Source organism: Cryptotermes secundus, unplaced genomic scaffold, assembly GCF_002891405.2.
Source record: "Cryptotermes secundus unplaced genomic scaffold, Csec_1.0 scaffold677, whole genome shotgun sequence".
Classification (NCBI taxonomy): Eukaryota; Metazoa; Arthropoda; class Insecta; order Blattodea; family Kalotermitidae; genus Cryptotermes; species Cryptotermes secundus.
Window position 1 is genome coordinate 62,629 of NW_019739965.1, and position 27,015 is coordinate 89,643.

The following is a 27,015-nucleotide window of genomic DNA, read 5'->3' on the forward strand; positions in this document are numbered from 1 at the left end:
TCAAAGTTTGACACTTCTCTGGCCATTATCTCCGTAACCGTTCAACTTTGGACATAGGTGTTTTGGGTTATATCGGCATACTTTAACATAAGGAACACCCTCCCGAAGTTTGGCACATTCCTCCTGGGACACCCTGTATAATACTGCATATGCGCCGGCCATTTGCTCTACTTGCTGTCTGCTTCATGCTGGTTTGTCCTGAAGATGGAGGCAGCATGCTCCTCTGAAATATTGGTTGGTTTCAACAGACTACATGGCATTGTATCACAAAATACAGAACTAAGTAAATGAAAATTTATGTGATATGAATTTACAGTAAAAGTAAAGTAAAGCTATTCCTGTAACAGGCCGTGAAGGCCCATAGGTATGTGAGATGTTGAGGGTCCCACATTATCTAGACAGTTGGCTTAAAGATGGTGGTAAGGTTGTCAGCCTTATGCACCAGCCGCGCTTTACTTCCCAGGAAAATTATTTAATTAATTCCTGGTACTCATTTTTGTTAGAGGCTGAGTCGACCCCAGGGCCATAGTGCGGCCGGAAGGTTTAGGTCGATTGAAAAAAATCCAATGACCTCATGGGGACTTGAACCCGGACCTTCTGGTTTGTAGCATAGGCCCTCAACCAACTACGCTACTGTGTGCCCCGTGAATATACAGTACACATGTAAATATATAATTGTCAGAAAACTAAAATATCTATGTGTATTTACTATTCTGTAATTTTTGTCCCAGGTTTTTGCAGATGTTAATGGCACTGGATCTTTCTCTGATAAATATAAGTATTTCTATAGTTGTGATTGTGCTGTAACTTTTTTCTTCCCATCATAAATCACTTTACAGCATGCAACAGCTTTTGGTATTTGGGTTCTGAGATCTTAATGAGCCAGTCCTTTGTCCATCATGTTAAAGCATTTTGTAATCTGCTGAGTCCCATGGTTTGGCGGTTTTTGAGCTTTTTCAAAAGAACATTCATTCATTCATTTCTTTATTTTCCATATATCCATACAGGTAATAAACCTATGTGGAAATGATCCCTTTGAAAACATTCATATCAGATGCTGTAATTTCATTCCAGACATCATCAGTGTTCTTAACAGCTTAGTAAAATCACATCCTCTCATATTCCTTCCAGATGTGCTTTGTGGATATGCAATTCCCCCCTTTAGCAGTCTTCACTTCTATCTGAATGTTCTTCATAAGGTTTTGTTTTTGTTTTTGATTTTGGTATGGTATCTTGATCCATAGGTTGTATGAGATATGTTATGTCTGGGAGCAAGTACATTACCTTGATATTTTCATGATAGTCACACAGAGCTGCTTAGTGACCTTGGGACATTCTTAACTTAGAGAAAAATCTTAAATGGTAGGTTATTTTCCTTGCAATATTCTGTGGCCTCATACACAAAATGACATAAAAGCCAGTCTTGGAAAGTCACTTGAGGCACCCATGCCCCTGTATTGGATTTACATCCAAGAGGCAGCGAAGCCTTTGCAATTATTTTGAAGGCAGCAGTGTTTTCACTATGGTATACTGACAGTAGTACTATTTTGCAGTCCCCCAGCAGAATTTTCACGAAGTAGGAGTATTGGCCTGTCCTTCAGTACCTTGAATCCTGACATAGTGTTTTCTTCTTTTACTATTTAACAACAATTTGACATTTTTTCCTACCATAATTCAATTTCATTGATGCTGAAAATCTGCTGTGGTATTTAATCCTCATTTTTTTATGATTTCTGGCATGGCCTTAGGAAGCTCTATGGCTCCTACTGTGTCTGCACTAACAACCTCGCCAATCACTTTGTAGTTATGCACTTTAACATAAGCCTTAAACACATGAAACCATCCATGACTTGTGTTGAATGTAGCACCAGCAATTTCCTCACCAAGTTTACGTTTTAGGTCTTTAAAATTCTCAAGTCTTTGTCTTGTATGACCATAAAGTTTATTGGCATTCATTATTGATGTTTGTCTTCAATCTATGCATTCAATAATTTTTCCATTTCTGTTGCTAATCTGCTCTTTTGTTTGAAATAACTGTGGACTGCATTGGCACATAACAATTCAATTCAATTCAATTTATTTACATTCCGTAAAATCCAGATACAGGTAGACACCATAGGATATGGAACAAGTCAAATACATTTTACATGCTGCGTAACTTGAGCTTTATCTCCTATAACTGTTCTAATTTCATCTCGTAAAACTGTCCTAATCATTGACTCATTCTTTTTATAAGGACATGCAATGTCTACAGACTTTTCGTCTTTCTTTGTTGTATCATTTAATAATTTGCACTTTAGTGTCTATCATTATAATTCACTTCTTCTTACCACTCTGAACATTTTCGCCATGTTTATATTTCTCAGACAACATGAGGGTTTATATTTTGTGTATGAAGAGCAGTATATACATACAATAATGAGACACAACTTGCACCTAGGAACAGATCAAAATTGCCAAAGTGACCTTGCCAGTTGTTTTTAAATAAATGTTTAAAAATGGCCTACACTATGCCTATTGGCCCCCTGCCACCTGTTTGTCAATGCATTAGTAATGCCAACTGTTGAACACAAGTAGAACCAACATTGGAGCTCAAAATCATGAAAATTATATGGTTAGCAATTTCAGTATAAATACAAAATGTAGCATAAATATATGTACAACGAAAATGTATTATATTATAATGCATAAAACCTGTATACCCAGTACTAATGATTGTAGATGTTGCAGTACCTAAGCTGTTTAAATAAAAAAATACTTCTGTATCTGTGTATCTATGATTTCATGTAATTCAAACCTGTGTAAGTCAGGGACTTACTAGATATATGTCGTTTTTTAAATGATTATATTATTCTTAATAAATAGTTCTGAAGCACACCAGCCAATAGTTTAATTGTATAAATAACCATCTGTTATCATATGCTATAATGATAGTGATATGTAGCTACAGATAATTATAACTCATCAAGATAATTCTAATCTTTTTTCTCCTTTTGATAAACCTGTACCTGGAGGGCATGTCTGTATACTTCATTACTGTGATTTTTAATGATGATCTGGTGTAAACCAGTCTTTAAAACCATACCACATAATATTCAACAAAGCGACCATTTTTATACATGTGTTTTCTCTGCTCTTGTATGTAAGATAGGTAACTGCACACAAGGGATGGCAACAGATTTACAGTAGTTAATTAGTGTTATTTATGGATGATGTGACTACAGATTTATTTTGCTAGTAAATATATTAACATTTCTCAATATTAACCCTTTCACTGTCAGTAAAGAAAATGTCTATCAGTTGTGTAGTTAGCCAGTGTTCACCTGATATAATTTTGACATCAATGCAGTACTGCATTCCAGAACCTATAAGTCTGTTAGTCTGTTTATCTTCAAACTCTGGGAGATTCATTTCTCTTCTGTAGTATTTCTCAAAATCAAGATGTTAGAACAGTCCACATATTTGCAGTATAACTTAATTCTCTTCATAAGCACAATAGACCACTGTAGGTCGCGGTGCAAGGGCCAAGAAGGCCCACCCCTTATACATTCATAATTCTATTCTTAACATATGATGTGCTTTCCAGCACGGTGAAACTGTTTCATTAATAACAGTAAAAGGGTTAGGCATTTGATTAGAAATCATAATGAATCTATAGATAAGTTCAAAAATGATTTTATCTCCCTTGTGACAGTCAACTTTTCATGTTGTGCAGATTATAAGTGAGTTGTGTTATTGTGTGTAGGGCATGACAGTCGGGCCAAGTAATCAAAATCTAAAAACAAAATATACATGGAAATTAAACAGATAAAGCATAAAGTCTAGCATGCAACTGGGTAAGTTTACATCTTAATTTTTTATTCTAGCGCATGGATGTTAGAATTGCATTGTGTAACAGTTGCACGCAGTTTGTTGTTAAAGAGGAAGATTGAATAATTTTACATGAAGAATAGAGTTATTATGTTTTCGGTTTTGTACCATCATACAGGGTGGGGCGCAGAAATTTCCTTTTTTGTGAAGACACATTGTGAAGGGAAGGGAGGTCGCAGAAAAGTGGGGATAGGCTCGGAAAACGCGGCAGTCACGGAAGTTTCCGTCTAATACCCCTCAGTAGGAAACATGAGGTGGACGAGTGAGCAGCGTGCGTTTGCTGTCGAAGCCTATTTTTCGAACAACCTTTCCTACGTGGCGGTGCAGCATGTGTTCCGTACTCACTTCAGAATTAAGCCCAGAGGTCCGGTTCCCGACCAGAAATCGATTGTTTTGTGGGTAGAGAACTTTAGGACAACCAGGAGTGCGGTGAAAAAGTCATGATGACAACGGACCATTACGACGCCAGAAAATGTGGAGGCAGTTCGACAGTCGATTTTGAGATCTCCAAGACACTCCGCTCACAAACATGCAGTCACCCTAGACATATCCAGTTGTTCAATGCGCCAAATTCTTCACAGACATCTTCATTTCCATCCCTATAAGATGGTTGTTGTGCAAGAATTGTCACCACGTGATTTCCAGAATCGAATAACGGCGTGCAAAACGTTATTGGAAACTTTACCCCCTGATGCACTTGTTTTCTTTAGTGATGAGGCACATTTTCGCCTATCTGGATATGTCAACAAGCAGAATATGCGCTATTGAGTGGTAACAATCCCAGAGAGCTACATGAGAGGCCACTTCATAGTGATAAGGTGACAGTATGGTGTGCGTTGTTGAGAGTTGGAGTTATTGGCCCTTATTTTTTTTAAGAAGACAATCATGCAGTTACTGTCAATTCGCAGCAGTATGTGGACATGATTAAAAACTTTTTCGAACCAGCTGTTGAAGAAATGCATCTAGGAAATATCTGGTTCCAACAGGATGGTGCCACGGCCCACACAGCCCGAGCTTTGTTGAGAGTTTTGAGGGAAAAGTTCCCCGGACGGCTCATCTCACTTCGAGGTGACTTGCCGTGGGCAGCGCACTCACCTGATCTAACGCCCTATGATTTTTTTTATGGGGATACCTCAAGGCAGAGGTTTTTAAACATCGCTCCACAAACCTGCTTCAGCTGAAGAATGTTATTGGGCAGGAAGTAGCCCAAATTCCGGTGCACATGTTGGAACGTGCAGAGGGGAACTTCAGAAAACGGTTGCATCAGTGCATAGAGAACGGTGGCCACCACCTTCGAGATATTTTGTTTAAAACTACATGACTTAAAACTTTAAAGTATGTTCTTTCATTAGCTAAACATAAATTTTGTCTATCAGCAATAATTTCTCTTTTATTCGCCTTCAAAAAAGGAAGTTTCTGCACCCCATGGATAAAATTGGAAAATATGGAAGTAAACAATTAAATTTTCAGGTTTTTTATGATCCATAAAGTAAATATCTATCCCATTGTGTTCGAGAAACTGTGTTCAAATTGACACCTAGGTGACGGAGGACTTCGGATGAAACAGAATTGGATTTTGAATGAATTCCATATGATGGGCTTGAGAAACTTCATGCAGGCCCCAGTTCTTCATTAAATTATCAACAAATGTTATTTGTTAATATCCATTTGCAAAGAGTGAAATGATAAATAACCTTCTATTTCAGAAAATGAAAAATGGCATAAAAATGTAATTCTTGTGGCACTATGTGAAGTAACTCCTATTAACACTGAATGTAAGGACTGTCAAATTTCAGCCAGAAGGATACCAAACTATTTCAAGGCACAGAATATTTTTTACATCCACTTTCTATGAAACTTAACATCATAATATTTGATCTGATAACAAGTGTCGCATATCTTCACATTCTTACCCTGAGAACTACCTTGCCAGCCTGACAGATATAAAACTTTAAATATGAAATCATATAAACTGAAAACTTCAGGTATGGAGCTTCACAAATTATGTTGAATATCAAATAAATAATACTGTATAAAATATCTCCTATTTCAGTAATAAATCCTGATATTTTCACTCAGTCTTTCAATATGTTATAGGGTTGTCTTCTTATTCACATTATTGTTGGGCCATAAAAACCATGATGCGTTCTTTAGTATCCTTATAATATTGAGAAAATTTTCTTATTTCAGGCCAAAGCTCCTTTTATATGTAGTAGAGCTAAACACTATCAAACAATTAATTTTCTGCCCCCAACGAATGGGACTACCTTTTTGCTCCAAAGACCATTTAATTAATGATGTTCAGAAAGACTGATGTTTTTATTGTGAGAACAAAAGAAACTCTATGGGCAAAATGCCAAATAATTGAGTATTAAAAATTGTTACAGTTAGACATTTTTCATAGTTAGGGGCCTGAAGATAAACTGTTACTGGAATCTAACTGTTATATAAAGATTGTTATACACGTACATATTCCTTCCTGCTCCATTATATTTACACAACTTTCAGCTCTTCACTTCATGCATCATTGTGGTAAAGTAATTATTTCATATCAGAATGAAATGCCTCCTGACCTTCGTAATTGTGCTTACTGTTTAATATCTTCCATGTTTCCACATACCACTGAACTTTCATAATGAGGTATGCATATAAGAAATTTGTAGCTGCCTTTTACGATGCTGTTAAAAGTTTTTCTATTCGTGATTCTGTGTGATAGCTCATATAACTCTGAATTATCATATAAATATAAATATTTCATCTATTTCACTGCAGATCATGCAAAAGGATTTAAAAATTAACTCTTTAATTTTAAGATTGCATGGAAAATGCAGCTACACCCAGGAACTGCATATTTCCAGTGATTACTTTGTACTCTGTCCAATAAATAATTATTTAAGATGTATGAATGTATAGAGCAACATATAGTAAAGCCCGTGTAGATAAATATTTGTCTGATAAATTTCCCATCCAGAATAGTCTAAAATAAGGAGATGCTTTATCGCCACTCCTTTTCAACTTTTCCTTAGAATTAGCAATTAGGAAGGTCCAGGGAAACCAGGTGGGACTGAAATTAAATGGGACACATCAGCTTTGGTCTGCGCTAATGATGTGAATCTACTGGGCGATAATGTAGATACCATAAAGAAAAACACACAAACTTTAATTGACGCAAGTAAAGAGGTTGGTCTAGAAGTAAACACAGAGAAAACTAAGTATATTGTAATGTGTTTGGAGTAGATACTTCGATAAATTTGATTTGTTTCATTCTGGTCCGTCACACTAACAATTACAAATAATTATTGACAGCACTGGTTTTTAAATAATATCTATAAACTTTTAAAAACTTTACAATACCAGGAAGCTGCTGTGATTGTGAAATGTTCTACTCTATGCGTACTGTGAATTGTAGCATATAAGTGTATGTAATTTAAATCAAACAAATTTGTGATGGTAGTTTCCAACTTGTAATGATGTTTCCCTCTGAAGATGGTCTGTAAGGACCGAAACATGTAAGGGAGATAAGTTTTCATGTAGTAAAAACTTATAGGTCACATTGGACGGCATGGTTTGTATTTGTAGATACTTCCTTGGTAACGCAATAGTTAGTTAGTTAGTTAGTTAGTTATTGGAGAGGGTGGGTTTCCCCATGCACCGCGACCAGTTTGATCTATTGTGCTTCCCTCTATGATATTCTACAAGTCTCTATACCCTACCGATACTGGTGCTTACCATCAGTCCCAACCGAGCCAGCGAGTTCGGCCTCTACTGGCTTGGCGGTATCTATAATGCTTCCCCCATCTATCAGAGGCATTAGAGACTACTGTTGGGCGGGAAACGTCCTTGAATTTGGCTCAGTGACCTCCTTAGGAGATATGAGGTTCTTTTACGTGCCGTAAAGCTACGACACGGGACCCACGGCTTAAAGCCCCTCCCGGAGGACTTGTTCCCTGAATTTTTCCGCCCTTAAAAATTCCACGACCTCCGCCGGGTTTGAACCCGCGTACCACGAGTCATGCGGTGGGAACGTTACCTCTAGACTATGGAGGCCGCTATGGTAACGCAATAACAGTGGGCCATTGCGTAGGAATTCCAGAATCAACAAAGCAGCGTCTCCCCGGAGATGAATAACAGAAAGCCGTTGAGTAACAATGGATGAGATGAAACTCGTTACCAGTGTATAAGGAACTTTCCCGAAGCAAGGGATTGCCGAACACGTGAGATCGAATCTTGGCGATGCATGTCCTCTACTGAGTCCGCAGAAGACCTACATAAGCCGAGAGCTACAGACAGCAAGAATACAGTTGGAACCTAGTCGCCATACAATACAGACAGCAGACAGTTGGGATCCAGCCACGGTCAGGGACAGTTGGAAGATAGCCGCCGTAGAATACAGTTGAAGTGATAACAATTGTACGGTGTGTAAGAGTGAATGTTCAATAAAGATTCGCTAAATCCGAGACCCACGTAAAGTTATCTGTCGCGTGACATACCCAACATGTGACAACTGGTGTCAGAAGTGTGATCAGTTCGGATTCTGAGACGAATTTAAAAGATTGGACTTACACAGGTGACCGACAGCATCGAAATTAAAACACGAAAATACCGCGCGGAAAAATGGACTCAAGCAGACGATGGAACTGCTGCTGAAGGAAATCAGAGCTGGCGAAGAAAAGGATGCACAAATGATGGCCGATAGGAGATCCTGGCGAGAAAAGATAGACGCCAGCCACAAGGAGACGGTGGCCGAACTCAAACCCGAAGCGGACAGAAAAGCCTCGCGGGAAGAAGTCGAACCCAAAAAAAGACATGGAGATGACTGCCTGCCAAGAGATGGAGGCACATCAAGAAGAGGAGAAGCCGACCTCACTGGACAAGAAACCTGAGGTGGCAGAACAAAAAGAGGTCCCTGCAGAAGACGCCACGATAATGCCGGTCGGAGAACCGAGGAAACGGCGCAAGGACCGAAAACTGGCCGCGGACGCCGCCGCCAGATGAAGGAACAGACCCAGCGTCAGGATGGGTACCGAGGAAGACTGGCCGTTGCCCGCAGAGGGACGAGCCACCGTGCAACAGTGGCACGGCAAAAGCAGAAGAGGAACGACACAAGGATGTCCCGTCGGGCAACAGTGCACGACTCAAGATAGACATCCTCAGGAACACCACCCAGAAAAAATGTGGACCCTACAAGAGATTGGGATTCGCCAGCAAGGGGACGACCCACCGTGCCAGAGTGGTACGGCCCAAAGGAATCGCCAGAAAGAACTGGGTCAGGGACAGCGTACTGAGAGGAACTGTGACAGGACAGACGTCCGGGAGAAGACGTCAGCCGCAACGGAAATGCAGCGAGGGCATAAGAAACCAAGATGTAGAGGAACTGCTACGCCTGAGAAAGAAAGAAGAGAGCAAACCAGATGTTCGGCGAGTTGCGGAGAAACTCGACGTTGTTGAGGTATCAACGTCTTCCGGAACGACAAAACAAGGATTGGACACTGTGGAGGGGTGGACCCCTCCAAAACGAAAGAAAGGAAACGGCCCATATGGGAGGAACTGGTAACGTAGGAGTACCGGCCTCCCCCGCAAGGGTGAATGAAGAAAGAATGAAAGTGAAGAATGAATGCGAGACAATGGGACCAACAACCGCTAAACCTTGGAAGTGCTCGGGGCGAGCACTCTGGAAGAAAGGGGGTGGATGGAAGGAAGGCAAAACACCGAAGAAAAGGCGGAGGTAACACGCGGAAGATGAACACCTTAGGAAACGAAACCAAGGATGCACCGTTAGGCTGTTCGGGATGAACAACCTTTAGAAGGGAGCAATGTAACGTGTTTGGAGTAGATACTTCCATGGTAACGCAATAAAAGTGGGCCGTTTCATAGGAATTGCAGAATCAACAAAGCACCGTCTCCCCAGAGATGAACAACAGAAGGCCGTTGAGTAACAACAGATGAGCTGAAACTTGTTACCAGTGTATAAGGAGAGTTCTTGAAGCAAGGGATTGCCAAACACATGAGATCGAACCTTGGAAAGGGGGTGTCCTCTACTGAGTCCGCAGAACACCTACATAAGCCGAGAGCTACAGACAGCAAGAATACAGTTGGAACCTAGTCGCCATACAATACAGACAGCAGACAGTTGGGATCCAGCCACGGTCAGGGACAGTTGGAAGATAGCCGCCATAGAATACAGTTGAAGTGATAACAATTGTATGGTGTGTAAGAGTGAATGTTCAATAAATATTCGCTAAATCCGAGACCCACGTAGAGTTATTTGTCGTGTGACATACCCAACACCTGACAATATATTACTATCTCATCACCAAAATGCAGGGCAAAATCATGACATAAAGATAGGAAACAGATGTTTTGAAAATGTGGCACAGTTCAGATATTTGGGAACAATGATAACAGCTCGAAACCTGACTCAGGAGGAAATTAAGAGGCGATTGAACTCGAGTAATGCTTGCTATTATTCAGTCCAGAACCTTTTGTCTTCTCGTCCGTTGTCCAAAAACATAAAAATTAGAATATACAAAACTATAATTTTGCCTGTGGTTCTGTATGGATGTGAAACTTGGTCTCTGACATTAAGGGAGGAGCATAGACTGAGGGTGTTTGAGAACAGGGTGTTGAGGAGAATATTTGAATGGAAGAGAGATGAAGTGACAGGAGGTTAGAGAAAACTGCATAATGAGGAGCTTCATAACTTGTACTCTTCTCCGAGTATAATTAGAATGATCAAATCAAGGAGGATGAGGTGGGCAGGGCATGTAGCAGGACTGGGGGAGAAGAGGAATGCATATAGAATATTGGTGGAAAAGCCAGAAGGAAATAGACCACTAGGAAAACCAAGGCATAGGTGGGTGGACAATATTAAAATGATTCTTAGAGAGATAGGATGGGATTGTATGAATTGGATTTGTGTGGCTCAGGATAGGGACTAGTGGAGGGCTCTTGTGAACATGGTAATGAACCTTCGGGTTCCATAAAATGCTGGGAAATTCTTGAGTAGCTGCAGAATTGGCAGCTCCTCCAGAAGGGCTCAGCTACATGTGTAAGTAAGTAAGTAAGTATGAATGTATAGAAATTCAATGCAAAGTAGCAGATTTTAGAAGGAATAATGAAATAAATACTGTAAATAATCTTTTATAACATACAAAATTCAAGTACGTTTTGAATGAAGAGCAACATTTCAATTTGCAACGTTTTCTGGAATAAAAATATTTCCCAACAAAAGTGTGCCCTGTGATATTTTCACTATAAATTTCTTGGATCTTGGAGCTTCAGACGTTTTGCTATATTTTGTCACCAGGAAAGTAAAAACTAACTTGTTCTAACTTTTTATGTTAATGTCTCGAGCCATTGTTTTGTTGGCTTAAATATTACAAAATAAACATTGTGACAAAAGACATTTTCTTCACTTCCATTACAAGAATTAGTACCTGAAGAACCTGAACCTTCATGAAGAGTTCATTATCTTCATAAATTGGAAACCCAAATGGATAACAGAAACATGTTGCCCCATGCAGTGTTGATAATATGGGGGGGAGGTGTAGGATATATGTACAAGAATGAATGGTAATGAAAATAGTGTGTGTAGTGTAGGTTAGTCAAAATTCATGAAGTGCAGTTAAATATGAAGGATGTTACCAAAATTTGTCATATAACAGCATCCAGTAATGGAGGCCTATCCAATGCTGTAAAGTAAAGTAAGTAAGTACTTTTTTTTTACTTTACTTTGTAATGAGGGGAGTAGATGAAGTTCCCCCTTTATGTCAGAACCACTTGATTAAGGTGTAAAGGAATCATAGGGTTAACATCTCTATGTGTTCTAAACCTTGGAATTTGATGGAAGTGAATGGTTTGCTTCACACTGTGATTGCTTGAAGCCTGGGGAAAGAGCCCATAGTGTCTAATGAACCTAAGAGCCATTCTGAACACAGTAGGCTGAAGGGAAAAGTCTCTGCTGGGATATATGTCCTGACAGTCCTTCATATAGGATGTCAAAAAAGTGAAATTAACCGGCAGAAATAAGAATAATGAACAGCTCAGAAGGAATATATTTTAATTATAGCATTGCTATCCCATTTCTATAGATGGAATACATTTTTTACACATATATTAAACAATGTTATGACCCCAGTGTGTAGACAGCACTTCCTGCAGTCCTCACCTTGCATGCAGAGATTTATATCTGCCCCCTTCTCTAAGAAAGTAGAATAATGCCTTTAGTTTTCTGTTATGATAATGTGAGGATATAGTTGGTTGTTATTGCAGTTATTTTACAGCCATTAAGAATACATACCAGTGAGTGAGATATAGCATGGTTATTGCACATGATAAGTGTGGAGGAATGTGGAAGAATGTGGTTGTGACTAGGTACCATTGTGACCAGATATTGTTCAGGTACTATCCCAGCATGTCTGGAAGGACCAAGGAAGATCTTGGAGAACATTAGCTGGTCCTCAGCTGTTAAAAATATGAAACAACTATGTGTATGTGGATCTATACGTCCACTCCCCCATATGCCTTCATGGCATAATGCTTAATTAGTTAAGCACAAGGACAACTTTACCATACCTTACCAACTGTGTATGTTTATTGAAATGTTAGATTATGACACAAGTCAAATAGCAGTTGAAATATTTTAGTGTCGTATAAAAGTTTGATATAATAAGCCTCACACCAACAGTCAACTCCCTGCTGGAATTATATTTTAAATTCTTAAATAATTTATTTGATAAAATTATATGCTTAGAAGTATTTTCTGGAATTTGGTTACCTCAAGCATTCACATGACTGACTATGAAGCCAACAATCATTAACATAAAATGTAATAAGTTACAGTCCCTCATGTACTGAATGTCTGATACATTCACTGTCTTACTGAAGTCTTTGTATTTTAGTTTACAAGTATGTGTAGGAAATGGATTCCAGCTATCATTTTTTATGGATAATGTACATTTTGATACTTTTTGACATTTGAGGTGAAATTCTGTCTTTATTAGATCATTCAATAGGGGAATATTTTATATCCTTATGAAAAGTTACACATGGAAGAACTCTTTTAAGACAAAAATATAATTTCATAAATTCTTCCTAAAATTCTGTACGTAAATTGATTGTGTTCTTGATCATTCCTTTGAATTAGCATGGGAAAGGTCACATACTGCATAATTCATACATTAATAATAACAGCATATCACCTAAATCTCAAAGTTCTTTAATCAAGATTAGATTTGCTGCAAAGAAATTGTGTTTAGTGACTGTTGATCTGTCAGAGCATGTATGTATTTCCATAGCATAAATATGATCCAATCCAATAATTTGTTGCTTTAAGCATGCCCTACATACCATGTAGGTTAATGCTTGTCAAGTTTTCTTTCTATTGTGCTCATGCATATGCTATTATTGAGAAGCAAGAACCAATAATCGGCGAAGGCAAGTGCTTATAGAACCCCTTCCTCTCCAGTTGGTGGAGTAACACTCCTTCATGTCTCTGTTTACAATAAACCCAGCATCTTGTAATGACAGTGTTACTCTTTTCTGTTAAATGCATGATTTTGTTGTATCTTTATCCTTACCCCCAGCTCAGAAGTATGTTAATTGCTATGTAATTTACATGAATGATCTGAAAATACATGTGCTTAACAACACACACATATGTATATATTATACACTTTATGCAGTAATTTTCTAAAATAGCAATAATTTGGATCTCTTTAGATTTAGTACAGGTTTTCTTGGGGAAGACTTGCATGTGGTATTATTTTTAAAACATATCGTGATCAAGATTTTGTTTGAAGAAAAAGAGATATATAAAATTATACTTGATATTTTAATGCAAATGTATCAGTTATGTCAATAAATACATTGAAATATTCGTGACAATTGGTAACCCATCTTGTGGAAATCAAGTTTAACTGCATATGGACATAAGTTTAGAACAGAATGCCCATTTTTGTAATTTTATTATTTTTTTTTTTTTTACTCACAGAATCTTATTTGCAAAAGTTACGACAGTAATCATCAACTCATTTTTGATACCGTATATGGCATAAATTAAAAAATTACTAACGATTTTAGTTACATGGAATGTACAAACTTCCCTCCATTACTGAAAAATGTACATGGAGTAATCTCATCACTTGCCTTCACCGAGTGTGTGGTTATTGTTTCTTGCAGCACGTGGCGCTGGTCGCAGCGGCACAAGCCACTCAAGCAGTGAAGCTCATATTGATCCTGAGAACCAGCATCATGCCCATACTGAGAAAACTGCACCAGGCCGCCAAGGAGAAGGGGAGGGGGGTATGGAAAACCCATCAGTCAATCACAACATCAGCTCTGAGTATATCAATGGCAACAATCCACAGGATGCAAAGAAGAATGACAAGGACACACCTGTTTAAGAGATATGTTTTCAAAGTTTGGGCAAAGGCAATGGATTTTAATATGATGGCATGCTGATTTTGTAACCTGTAATTCTGCAGAAGTTGACGAGGGCTTATAAAAGCAGTTTGAAAATAGTTAGAGACTATAGGTTTAGTATACAGACATGGATATTGTACGTAATAAATACAAATCTTTTGTCCTAGATTCCATAAGGATGCACATTATTTAACAGTGATTTTCTTTGGATTACTGATTCTTATTTTACAGTTATTATTGCAATTTTTAGTGAAGTTTTTATTTTGGTTAATTTTTCCATAACAAAGGCGTTATAAACTAACACATTCACTAACCAATGTGTAAGTGCCACTTTAAACCTGTGGGCCAAGCAACCATGCCAAAACATTTTTTTTATTTTAAAAACTAATGATTCTGTTTCAGTTCCTAAAAGCTTTTATTATGATCTGTGAAAGTTTTATGGCCATCAGATGACAGATGGAAAATCATAATAATTTTTATGATCTTCTCTAATGTCACCTTTGTTGGTACTGTGAGCATGCCTGCTTAAGAGGCAGTGAGAATGTTAGTTTATAAACCAGAGTATGAACAATAAATATTTTAACTTCTCTTAGAATACTTCTCATATTAGATATTGGACATACTGTATTTTAGTTTTGTTGAACAAGGTTACAGAATCAGTTGTCCTTCAGCAAATGTTTGGCATTATTCTGGACTACACTGAAATTCAAATATCTAGGGTCCTTCTGAGAAAGGATGTGTAATCTCAGTTTTTAGTGTTGTGAAACGGACCCTTCGTATTACAAGAAACAGACATAATGTGAATCATAATACCAAATGTATATGTGTGCGTGTTGAACTCTCAGTGCGGTATGTCAGTTTGCGTACACAGTTTCTATCATGGCAGCTAAACTCAACTCACAGTCTCATCTCCTGATTGTTTGAGTGAGGCTTGTTTGTTCACTTTTGATGTGTAATAACAGTTTGTATGTAACATACTTGTTCATAGCATCATGATATTTTTGTATGTGTAAATGCCTGTTTGATAAGAATAATGAGGCTCGAGGACATCCTTTGTGGTTTAGCTGGCACTGCTCAACCAACTCCCAGTACTATTTCATTGTTATGGGTCCTCAGAAGTTATCCATTTGTTTCAACGGTAACAATCAGAAAATACTTTACTGTGATTAGAGCTAGCCATTTAGAGTAAATGTCTGTGTTGGTATTGTCTCTGGGAGATGTTTTAAAAATTCAGTATAAAACAATTAGGTTTCCTTATACAGATTCATAAATTACCATTTGCTCATGTCTTACTCTACTAAGTCTTCTTTCCTTAATTAAATTTTCTAGGAGGAAATTGTATTCATGTGATCCCAGACATTTCAATTGGGGTTTGTATTACATGAGCAGTCATAAAAGAACAGTTAATCAGTAATTCAACATATGACATTGAAATCTAAACATGTTAATGAATTTTTATTTCTTAAGTCATGAACTATAATTTTGTGAAACTCCTGAGTCATGAAGCAGTCAAGCTATGGAAATTGTATTTATTTGGGTGTCCAAATTAAGGAGATGGGATTAGCAGGGCATGTAGTAATCATTGGGAAATTGGTGTGATGTGGACTGGATTTATCTGTCTTAGAGTATGGACCATTGGTGCTATATTGTGTTGGGATATTCGTGATTGGCTGACTGACTGGTGGCTTCTCATGAAGGACTCAGCTCCATGGAGTTGGTTTAGTTAGTTGTCATAGGTTGTGTTAGTACTTGAGTTGTTTTCCGCTTAGTTATGAGGTTTTTTGCATATTCACATAACAAGACCTCTGAAGTCTGTTTTATCACATGTAAGGGTTTACATTATGAATGGAAGACATGTTGGGTTATCAGTCGGGTATAACTAAGTGACTAATTGCATGGAGCTAAATCTATCTTCAGAAGCCATCAGCTGCTCAACCACTCAAGAATTTTCCAACAATTTATGGAACCTGATGATTTATTTCCATGTTAACAAGAAGCCATCACTGACCCAGGTGAATGCAGTCCATAATCCCCATCCTATTATCTAAGATCAATTTTAATATTATCCTCCCATATACATCTAGGTCTTCCCAGTGGTTTCTTTCCTTCTGGTTTTCCCCTTGAAACCCTGGATGCACTCCTCTTCTCTCCCATGCCTTTTTCATGCCCCATCAATCTCACCCTCCTTGATTTGATCATTCCAATCGCATTTGCCAAGGAGTGCAAAAACAAAGCTCACCATTATGTAGTTTTTTTCCAGACTCCTATTATATCATCCCTCATGGGTTAAAATGTTCCCCTCAACACCTTGTTTTCAGACACCCTTAGTCTGTGTTTACCCCTATACCGAATTACAGGTTTAATTATAGTAAACTTTTCAATGTTAGCTATCTTTAGGTTATGATTTGTCCTGTATTCTGGTGATAAGACACCTTTACATACTTAGTTTACTCTGTATTTACTTCTAGACCAATTTCATTTATCAATTACAGTGAAAATTTTGGGTTCTCCCCCTGTTTTGTTGTTATTGAGGTAGGAATTGTAACAAATCTAGCATAAAAATTGTCTTACATGATGCTGTATAATATGAAGTTTTATGTAAATTGTAAGTTGATATAAAATCTACTGGGAGAAACATACAAATATCATGGTTATATAGGGAGGTCTGTCTGTTTTTATATTTCTTTCATATTCTTGTTTTGGTGTGAGTTTCCATCAGTTTACTGATTGTAAATTGGAATTCACTTCATTATGCATGAGAGATTTGTATATCTGGCATATAATGGTGATACTGTCCTTGACCCTCATTGCTTTCACTCTGAGCAACAAGGCAGCCAACAATGAGGAAAGATACAATATGTAAATCAAAGTAACAAAGATGTTACTGTGTGCATAGCAACACTGCATCAACACTGCCTCACAAATTCTGGATTTATGTTGGAAATAGGAAACTGAGTGAACAACTCTAGAAGAGGAGCAGAAGAATGTATTGTGTGTGTTTTTGTGTGCTTACACTACGTGTGCAAGTTCTCAAGAAATGTTTCTAGTATCCAATATGTGACATGTGGTTCCTGGCCATGTGTGTTTTCTCTTGTGTAAAGATTCAGAAATATGTTGCATTTGCACATGGTAATTTAATGACAAATATAATAACTATTCTCCCTTTTTAAGAGCAGGAACAGTGGTGTGGTAAAATGATATCTCACCAAAGCTTTTATGTGTTGTTATAACTTCTGTAACAGTTCAATTGCTGGAATTATAAGGGTTAAACATAGTTGAGACAAGGGATTCAGAAACAGAAATTTGATATGGCTGCATAATGAACAAGAAAATATGATGTGGCCATATTCAGTAATATGTAACTGATGTTCTGAAATATACAAGGAGCTTCAGTCGTTGAACATGTAAAAGGTTATTTAGGTGTTGACTTCATTTAAGATTCACAGAAGAAAAGGAAGAAAAATTGAACTTACACTTCATAGAAAGTATGATTACTTTGGACATTCTATTCTTGAAAATAGCTGGTGGCCACTCTTGAGAATGACTAGTTTAGACTGCCTTGCCAAGGAAGTTTAACTGTGACATCTGGTCAGACCAGGGGCATGCTGGAGCTGGTTCACACAGATTCAGATCAGCTGGTGTATAGAAATTTAATACATGTTAAAAAATGCCCTGGAATTATGCCCATCCCAGCCAGATGCTATAAAGCAAGTGCGCCATTTGGAGTGGTGACCTTGGTGACATTGCATTACATTACATTACGTTACATTCATTTTTAAAGCCAACAGGCTAGTAGTACAGGGTTACAACAAATGATTCATTCCATTTTAGAACACTATATTTTTCAAAGTATTACACATACAAACATAACTGATACAGGAAAAGAACCGCAAACTCGCCAAGTTTGCATCATGGTACAGCAGTTGGCAGCATGAGTGTAGTGCCTCAGAAAATGGCGACGAAGCTGGAAAAGAGTTTCTGTGTGGTGGAATATGCGAAATGTAAGTCTGTTATTGCAGTGCAGCGTGCGTTCAGAGAAGAGCACGGAAAAGAACCACCATGTAAACAGAGCATTCTGTGGTAGTATCGGCATTTTAAGGATACTGGTTGCCTGTGTAAACTGAAAAGCATGGGGCGACCAAGAGTGTCAGATGAAACAGTGGGGAGAGTGAGGGAGAGTTTCACGCGCAGTCCACAAAAATCAACTGCCAATGCAAGCCGCGAACTTGGAATCCCGCAACAAACAATTTGGAAGATTCTGCAATGGCTGTTAAAATTCAAACCTTACCATAAGTTTATGGTTCTTTTCATGTATCAGTCATATTGTATGTATAATACTTTGGAAAATATATTGTTTTGAAATTGAATGAATAATTGTAGTAACCCAGTATAATGCATGTACTACATATGTACATGTCTCTGTGGCCTTTTCCATTGTGGAAAGTAGGCTGTTAAACAAATGTCGACTGGTAACTGAGCATGTGAAGTTGTAGTTAAAACTATGGCAGCACATCCCTGTGTCAGGCCATTGTCACATCTTCTAAGTACTCAGAATGATAAATAAATTGAATGAGACATTTACAATATTCTTGAAAGAAAGAGGAAAATAGTAAATCAAGTTATAGAAGTGGCTTTTCAGATGATACCGAAACAAAGGTTGTTCCCTTTCAGTTATGTTGAGTAGGAAGTTTGCTACAGTATATGTGTGTTCATTATGATGTTTTATATGTTTCCAACATTCCACCAAGTCATTGTGATATTATGAAACTGTGTAGGGTGATCTCAGTGCTTGTGTGATGCATACTGCAGGCAGCTCATTGTCAGTTTGGCATTGAACAAATGAATTATATATTCTCATAACTTTGTCAGAAATTTTAGTAAATTTTTTATCATAAACTTTTTTGATATGATATATGTGTTATATTATTTAACAATACTTTAAAGCAGTTGTCTGGCTAGCAGAGGTCACTTTTTTTGTGGCAGAGAATTAGTCTTTTCTATTCCACTGTTGGAGTATGCCCACCCTTGCTGAGTTCTTGTCACACTTTCAAGTCAGGCAGTGACTGACATCTTTCTTTCCTTCCTGTTACTCATTTGTGATTAGTGTAAAGCCTTCATGCCAGTAAAAGATAGGTTCTGCCCTCTATTTTCTATGTTACTGATTATGTACTGTTATCCTTGATTGTTTCTGGTTGACAAAATTTTGTATGCAAAAAATGCTAATATAAGTAAATGATCTTTGGTACAAAGCTCCCATTTCCTACCTCAGACAAAATGAGGTCTGTAAACCCTGTCTTCTTGCTGTTGTTCTCATCCTGTCATTGAGAATATAAGAAACTGCACTATGGGCACTCCAACCTCAGAAATGAATTTCTTTTACTTACTGAGTTGTCAGGGGCTAGTTCATGAGATGTTTGTCACAACAACAATGACAGCAGTAGAAAATGTACACGCAAAAATGAGAAGGGTGGAAAGGGTAAAAATTGTAACTATTGTAACTATTTCTAATAAATCTTCAGTAGCATGTCCAAGGTTTTAAATAATTACCACTAATATTTATGGTTATATTTCTGTAAGATCACACATGGTTTCAAACACATATTTTGAATGAAGTTGTTTGTGATTTTAATTATGTAAAACATATGTTCTTATGTTTGTTTCCTGCTCTGAGATAAAGACAAGTATAAACTTGCGATAAACAATGCAAAACCCAGTCATTCCCTTATAACTGAAACATAAATGCCATTGCAACATTCTCATACATTTATTTGGTGTCTCATCTGTCACATAAATGTCATGACAGTATTAAATTTCTTGTTCACATGTAATTAACAATAGCTAAATTTTGCACAGTGTAGAATTTATTGCTTATCATATTGGCATTTAATGCTGTAACCACATTCCAATTTATTTTGCATCTATTGACAATATATGCATTGTTTACAATGTTGACAATCAAGTCTCCTGTTCCTTATTACCTTAACTTTTCAACTGCTACATCATGGGCCATTGTATTCTGTCACCATATTTGAAATTCTGCAGGCTTTTAGTTTGCAGTGACAATAATTCCTTTGCAGTTTTCAGGCATGCAACAAATTATGATATATCTTTTTCCCATACCATCAGGATGTGGTATAGCTTCAAAATAGTGGACAGCTGTTATGAAAAATACATTCTAGAAAATAGTGCCATTTTCCTATGTTTTTATACCATTGATAAAATTAATTTGATTGCAAGAAAACAGCATTCCTCACTGTTAAATGAAGAATACTGATGCTGTGTTGTCCAGTAGAGGTTTTATGATATTTTGGAGCAATTGTGATGAAGTTCTACTTCACTACACAGCATCACATCCCAGAAGACAGCACTATTTATTGTCACTGCCCTGAGAACTTCAAATCTCATGGAGGAGAATTAGATTAATTAATGTATGCCTAACATAACAGTTCTTGTGTATTGGCTCTGTTATTGCCTCAGCAGCATAGAGATATATTATCTTTAATTGTTTAGAAAACCATAAGATTTGCAAAGAAAGTGCATTGGGCATAAAATGTATGTTTTTTTCCTCTACAACTTCTGTTTGAAACATTTTTCACTGTAATAAATATTGGCAGATTGGCATGCAAAAATTTGTGTGAAGTGCTTGTGTTCAATTTTAACCAAAAATTGGATGTGTTGGCAGATTTAAGTAGAACTCCCCAGTGACAAATTTAATAAAGATCTGAGATATATTCTTAAGTTGTTTACATGCAGACAAATATGGTGAAGCTGATAGCATTTTTATGGATTTTCATTGCTGTCACAACAAGTTTTTCCTGGGTATTTCTACAGTTCATTCTGTTTTGCACTCATAAATTTACAAGATTTTGTTGTTATGGGCTTCACCTTTAAGTGTAGAATTATTTTAGCTGCATACATTTTTACTTGGAGCAGGAGGAACCATGTTTGAATCCAGCATTAGAAAATGAACAGGAATGAGAAATTTTGGTGAAATTTAAGATTTTCAAAACATTGGGTATTCTGCTGGAATGTGACTTCATGTAATTTTGTAGGTAGGTATCGGTGTTTGGAGGCACTGACTGCCTCCATCTTCAGGACAGGAGAGAGAAGATGGAGGCAGTGGTGTTTCCTTCAAAACATTAGTATCTGTTTACCAACATACTTGCAATAACAGTCCAGGAGATAGTAATGTAATGATTTTATTGAAACATGCATTTAGTCAGTAGACATAATCAGTGTTGTGGACTTCCTTCTCTGGTATGAGATTTGTAATGTGGTAAATGTGTCCATTTGAAAGTAACTGGAGAAACAAGAGTTGAGATGCACATATTTATGTAACAGTTAAATTGTTAAAATAATGGTATCCATCCCCCCGCCCAATTTGAAGTACAATTTTAGATCTGATGTGGAACATGAATCTACAGAACTGATCTGTGAAAAGAATTTCATAGGCAGTTGTGATAACTTTAACACTCCAAATGATATTAATTTTAGTAAGGTGTTCATATATATGTAATTTGCCAGAATTTAAACAAGACAATAAGTGTACACTTTTTCAATGTTTCATTCTCATTTGGTGTAACTGTAAGTCACTTACTGTAGTACTTGAAGCTGGGATCTGATATTTAATGCTCTGTCAGTATTTTATATACAGGGGATTTCAACACATTGTATGAGACCAAATTTGGTTATTTGACTGGCCCAGAATACTTAAATAAAAGAATGGACCAGGTGAACAGATCCAGACGTGAGATTAATTCTGTACTGTAGATTGGATGTCCCTGAACTGTCTCATAATACCAATTTAGAAGGGTGAGGTAAAACTTTCTTGGTCTTTGTACCATGAAATATAAGTCTAAAAAGTCTGACAACCACTTTTTAATCTCCTCAGTAGAAGTGCTGTGATAAGAGATGCCTTGAACACTGAGTGTGAACCAAAGGTCTTGGAATTATAAGTGCTCAGCTTGATGCCCTAGCCACTTTGCCTCTGAGCAGGTAGCCTCAGTACCTACCAAACAGGATGCTCTGAAAGCCCAAGAACCATTGTGGACAAAATGCTGAAGAGAGTAAGCTCTGTGTCTACCAGGAATTGAAACTCAGTTCTTGCTGGCAGTTTATGGGGCCTTAATCGACCTTGGTACAGCAGGAATTAATACAACAAATTCAGAAGAAAAATTACATTTTAGTAAATACATAGCTTCATATAATTTAGTACTTCTTGTTATTGTTTAAATAACCATACTTTTAATTTGAAAGAATATGTATTAATGGTAGAGAGGTGGCATGCAATATTGAAATTATGTCTCAGATGCAAATGATTGTTTGATTCTTATGATATTTAACAGTGCTATGTCAACTACTTATATGGAATCAGATGAGATGATAAGATGGTTTTGGATGATGAGTAGGTAACAATTTTGAAGAAGGAAATCATGGCCTGTTTCAGGGCACAGCCCGAGTATTTTCTTGGCGAGACTGAAAAAGATCATGATGAAAGTCTCAGTGAGGGAGAGCCTAGTCAACATTCAAGTTAGATACATTCCAAATACAAATCACAGTATCACTGATGCACAAATATGCTAGATTGCTAAGACATGAAAGTCCAGTCCAGCACTCTGTTACTGAGGAGGTTGATTGTCAGAATGTTTCACAAATTACTCACTTGTTATGAACTATAATTCTGAGTTTTATGCCCTGCTGTATTTTGCAAAGAAGGTTCGTAAGTCGTCGCATAACATGGCGGGGAATATCTGGGTCTTGGGTCCAGAACCCGTGATATTTGCCATATGTGACAAAATGAAAAATCTTTCCAGGAGCTGAAGTTCTGTGACCTCTAGTGAGTTCTTTTCCTGATTGTTCCATGAAGAGATTTTCTAAGTGATCAACGTGTAAATTACTTCTTTTCACATTGTCTGAATTTTATGAATGGCCAGTTAGGAATGGTGGGGCTATTAGAATGTTATTTGTAATGTTACTGTCATCATTACAGACAGGTCGCTCACATTGCAAGGATTGTGTTCCTGGAAGCTGAAACTTTTTGCATTTTTGCACTATCCATTACATCAGTGAGAAACAAAAAGTTACAGATCATCGGGAACATTTAATCCTTAAAAAGAGTTTAGAACTACTGTCATTTGTTGAAAACACTTAGATGTCATAATGCCAACTTGCTACAGAGGAAAATGTATATAAATGACTTTGGCATCAGAAGTTGATTAGTGAAGGAAACAGGCAACATAAATCCTCTAATACACATATTCATTTACACCCATGCAGGCATCAAATGTCGTTGGACACTGGCAGGGGGAATGGGGAGACATCTTGTGACATGCTATAGACCAATATATTTGTACTGATGAAAATGAAGTTTGTATAACCACAAGTAAAATTAGGATTAAATTCCATCAGATGCAACAGTGTTTTTAATAATAAAATCAGCCTTTATGCATTTTGGCCGATGCTGGTCATAATCAGAAAGCAATCAACGCTTTAAAGGAAGCGCTTCACATGTATTGGATGCATGTGTTGCCTTGCAAGGGTTAAAATATATATATATATATTTTTTAATTAACAGAATTTTCAATTGAGTGGAATCTTACTGTGAAGCCCAGTGATGGTGATGTTCCTTCACAATAGGTTGTCTGCAAATGTAATAAATTACTCGGTTCTGTATTTGCTCGTGTTTTCATATATACAGTTGTATATTTTATGTATGTATGTGCAAATATGATATGGGAATTTTTGATACTATATTTATTCCTATTATATTAGTCACTAATGATTAACAGTTCTCCTTACCTGTGTCATGTTGGTCCTGTGTGGTGCAGTTGGGGTAGTGATGTTGTATGCAGTGTGTTTTGGTGAACAGATATCCTGTAGTAATATGGATTTTACGAGTGTGTGTTTGTGTCTGCACATGTATTGTATATTATGTCTAATAATATATTGCCATGATTGTTTTCATCAGTTTATTGCTCGTCTATTATTGTATTATTGTGTGTGTTTAGATAAATTGAGATTTTTTTTTATATTCATCATTTGGCCTCTTATAAAGTAGTCGATTTTCTTTGTAATATCCCATGTTGATGTACAAGGGCTATTCAGAAAGTATTCTCGATTTATTTTAGGCAACTAATACAGGAACAGGGGAAAGCTTGCACGTGCCAGGTAGCATCACATGGCCAACATTGGGCTTCACAGCAAGATATTCTACTCAATCAAAAATTCTGTTACTTTTCAAAAAACATATTTTAAATATGTTAACCCTTGCAAGACAGCACACGCATGTAGTACATGTGAAGCATTGCCTTTAAAGTGTCTGTTATCTTCAGATGTTGATCACCATTAGCTGAAACATGTAAAAGCTTTATTTTATTATTAAAAGACATTGTTGCATTTGATGAAATGTAATCCTAATTTTACTTGTGCTATAGGATGCAACAGTTGAGAGCAATGTCTGACATAAAAATTAGTAGAATCACATTCAGTTTTATATAACAGCCTGATATTGATGTTGCCAGATATGTAAGGACAACTTGAAAATAATGTTATTATTTTATTTGTAGAATTTTATTACATGGAGACTTCTTCATTCCAGTATAAAAATGGTACTAAATTTATTTGGGACATTTATAAACAGATCTCAAGATTGTAATGAAACTTGGTAACACCTTAAGTCTGATCACTACATATTTTATTTTGTATTATTTATGTAACTATGTAGTGGCTTGCTGGTTACTGAGAATTGCAGATAATAGATAGTGACTGTGAAAAATTCATAATTGCCATTCATGAAGAATGACATGTGATAAGTTCTTTGTATGTATAATCTGTAAAGAGCTGCTGAGAATAATTCATTCTTTGAATTTTCTCATGCTGTGGCTTATATGCATGTACATATTATTGAATTCTGTTCAGATGTTGTGTTTTCCTTGAAGTATATGAATGTGGAGGAACATGGCTGCAATAGATATTGGTGCACTTGACAATTCAAAGATAGTAACCCCTTTTGCCTTTGTGGGCTTGGCATGTGTTAACTTTTAACCTTCAGAGAAGAGCCCTTGTGTTTCGCAATGTAAAAATTGTTTTCATGGACTGTGACATAATTTATCATGATCTGACACAAATTTTTCTTAATATAAAACATGAGCCAAATGAATCTGCTGCAACACAGAACATGAAAATTACTTCATCTCTCCCATCCCTCCATCACCCTACTTGCCACAGAGTTAATGTTCTATCGGCTGGGGTGCTGATACATTTACTTATCAGTCCCAGGGCCAGAAATATTCTTTTTTATATGTCACGCAGATATTATGGCCTTGTTCTGAAAGAATTCACTGTGCCATTCACTGCACACAGTATTTCACTGTTAAGTCCAAAGAATGACAGAGGAAGTTGGATTCAGCATATGATATGTTTAAATGTTGTATTAATATTGTGACTGGAGCCAGACAATGTGGAAAATGTGGTGGTCGTGTCCCCCTCTTCATATTTTTTGGGAGGTTATGAATACTGTAGGGTGTAAACTCTGTAAACAACAAAGCTTCCATACAAACTTCCATGCATACATTATGATCATGGCTTTCAGTGATACTGGAACAGTGAGTGATCATTTTGTTACCACTGTTAAAATACTTATTGCATAATATTCTTGTAGTTCTCTCAAAGAAACAATATTTTTACAATCACTAGAATTATTTTTCACCTGTCACCTTGGTTATCAGTGCATTTCCCTCTTGCATATATATTGGCAGATGTTTGGTTTGAGCTTTAACAAAGCAATGGTGTACGGTGTGAGATGGCCTCTTAATTTTATTATGTCCCATTTCCAGACTGAAGCATAAGTAAAAGTATAGTTCAACAATATTCCAAAAAGTTGCATGGCACATCTGTAAGATATGGCTGCAATAATTAGATATAATTAGGAGATTCTTTCACTTAACATTTAAATATCTGAGTGAGGAAATATTTATATTACATCCTACATTTGGCACAGTAAGTCAGTAAAACATAGGTATCATTTGCATGTAAGATTGGGAATTTGTTCCACATCATATTTAATTGTGTAATCTGCATAAAATTTATAGTTGTTGTATCTCAATAACATGTCTGGCTATAGATTGGGCAGTTGGAGTATGGTTTTGCTGGGGATTTGCTCTTCATTGCTTCATGTCAGACTACTCTTATTCCTCATGTGGGACTTCTTGTCTGGGGATAAAGATGGTCAAATATGAACCTGACCACCTACCCCCATCTAAAGCCAAGGTACAAAATGCATAAAGCTTTATCTTCATACCCATAGATCACTTCATATTTCATATTTATTTTGCATTCATACTGTTACAACTGCAACACTTGAACAAGTCAACTCACTAGATACATCATTGTTAAAAGCTCTATAATCCTAGAATGTATTAGACTAAAAATAAAAACTGTACTTGCCTTACAACATCACTAAGAATTTTAAAAATATAACAATAACTACTACAATTCCCTTTTCTTCTCTTTTTTTGTTAATTAAAAAAAACCTTGCTATGCTTCCTCATGTTCCTGTTGGAGAAACTCATTCAATGTATAGAAAGGACGATCAAATAAATATAATTTTAATTTATGTTTAAATTCATTACATCGCTTTGACTTTTTAACTCCAAAGGAAGTATATTATATAATTTAATGCCCACATTAATAACACTTTTCTTAAAAACTGATGTGTTACATTGT

General features: G+C 36.8%; 1 protein-coding gene across 3 annotated transcripts in view; it reads left to right on the forward strand.

Moving 5' to 3' along the window:
• LOC111872202 (fasciclin-3) overlaps nt 1-27,015 on the forward strand; it is a 90,408-nt gene that overhangs the window by 40,811 nt on the left and 22,582 nt on the right. Inside the window, exon 8 of one of the 3 annotated variants that reach the window (XM_033754599.1) lies at nt 14,050-26,872. The exons of the other annotated variants lie outside the window; for them this stretch is intronic. Coding sequence (XP_033610490.1) covers nt 14,050-14,273 — 224 coding nt within the window. The 3' untranslated portion in view covers nt 14,274-26,872. Of the gene's footprint in view, nt 1-14,049; nt 26,873-27,015 lie in introns of those variants that run through there. 3 annotated transcript variants of the gene reach the window in all.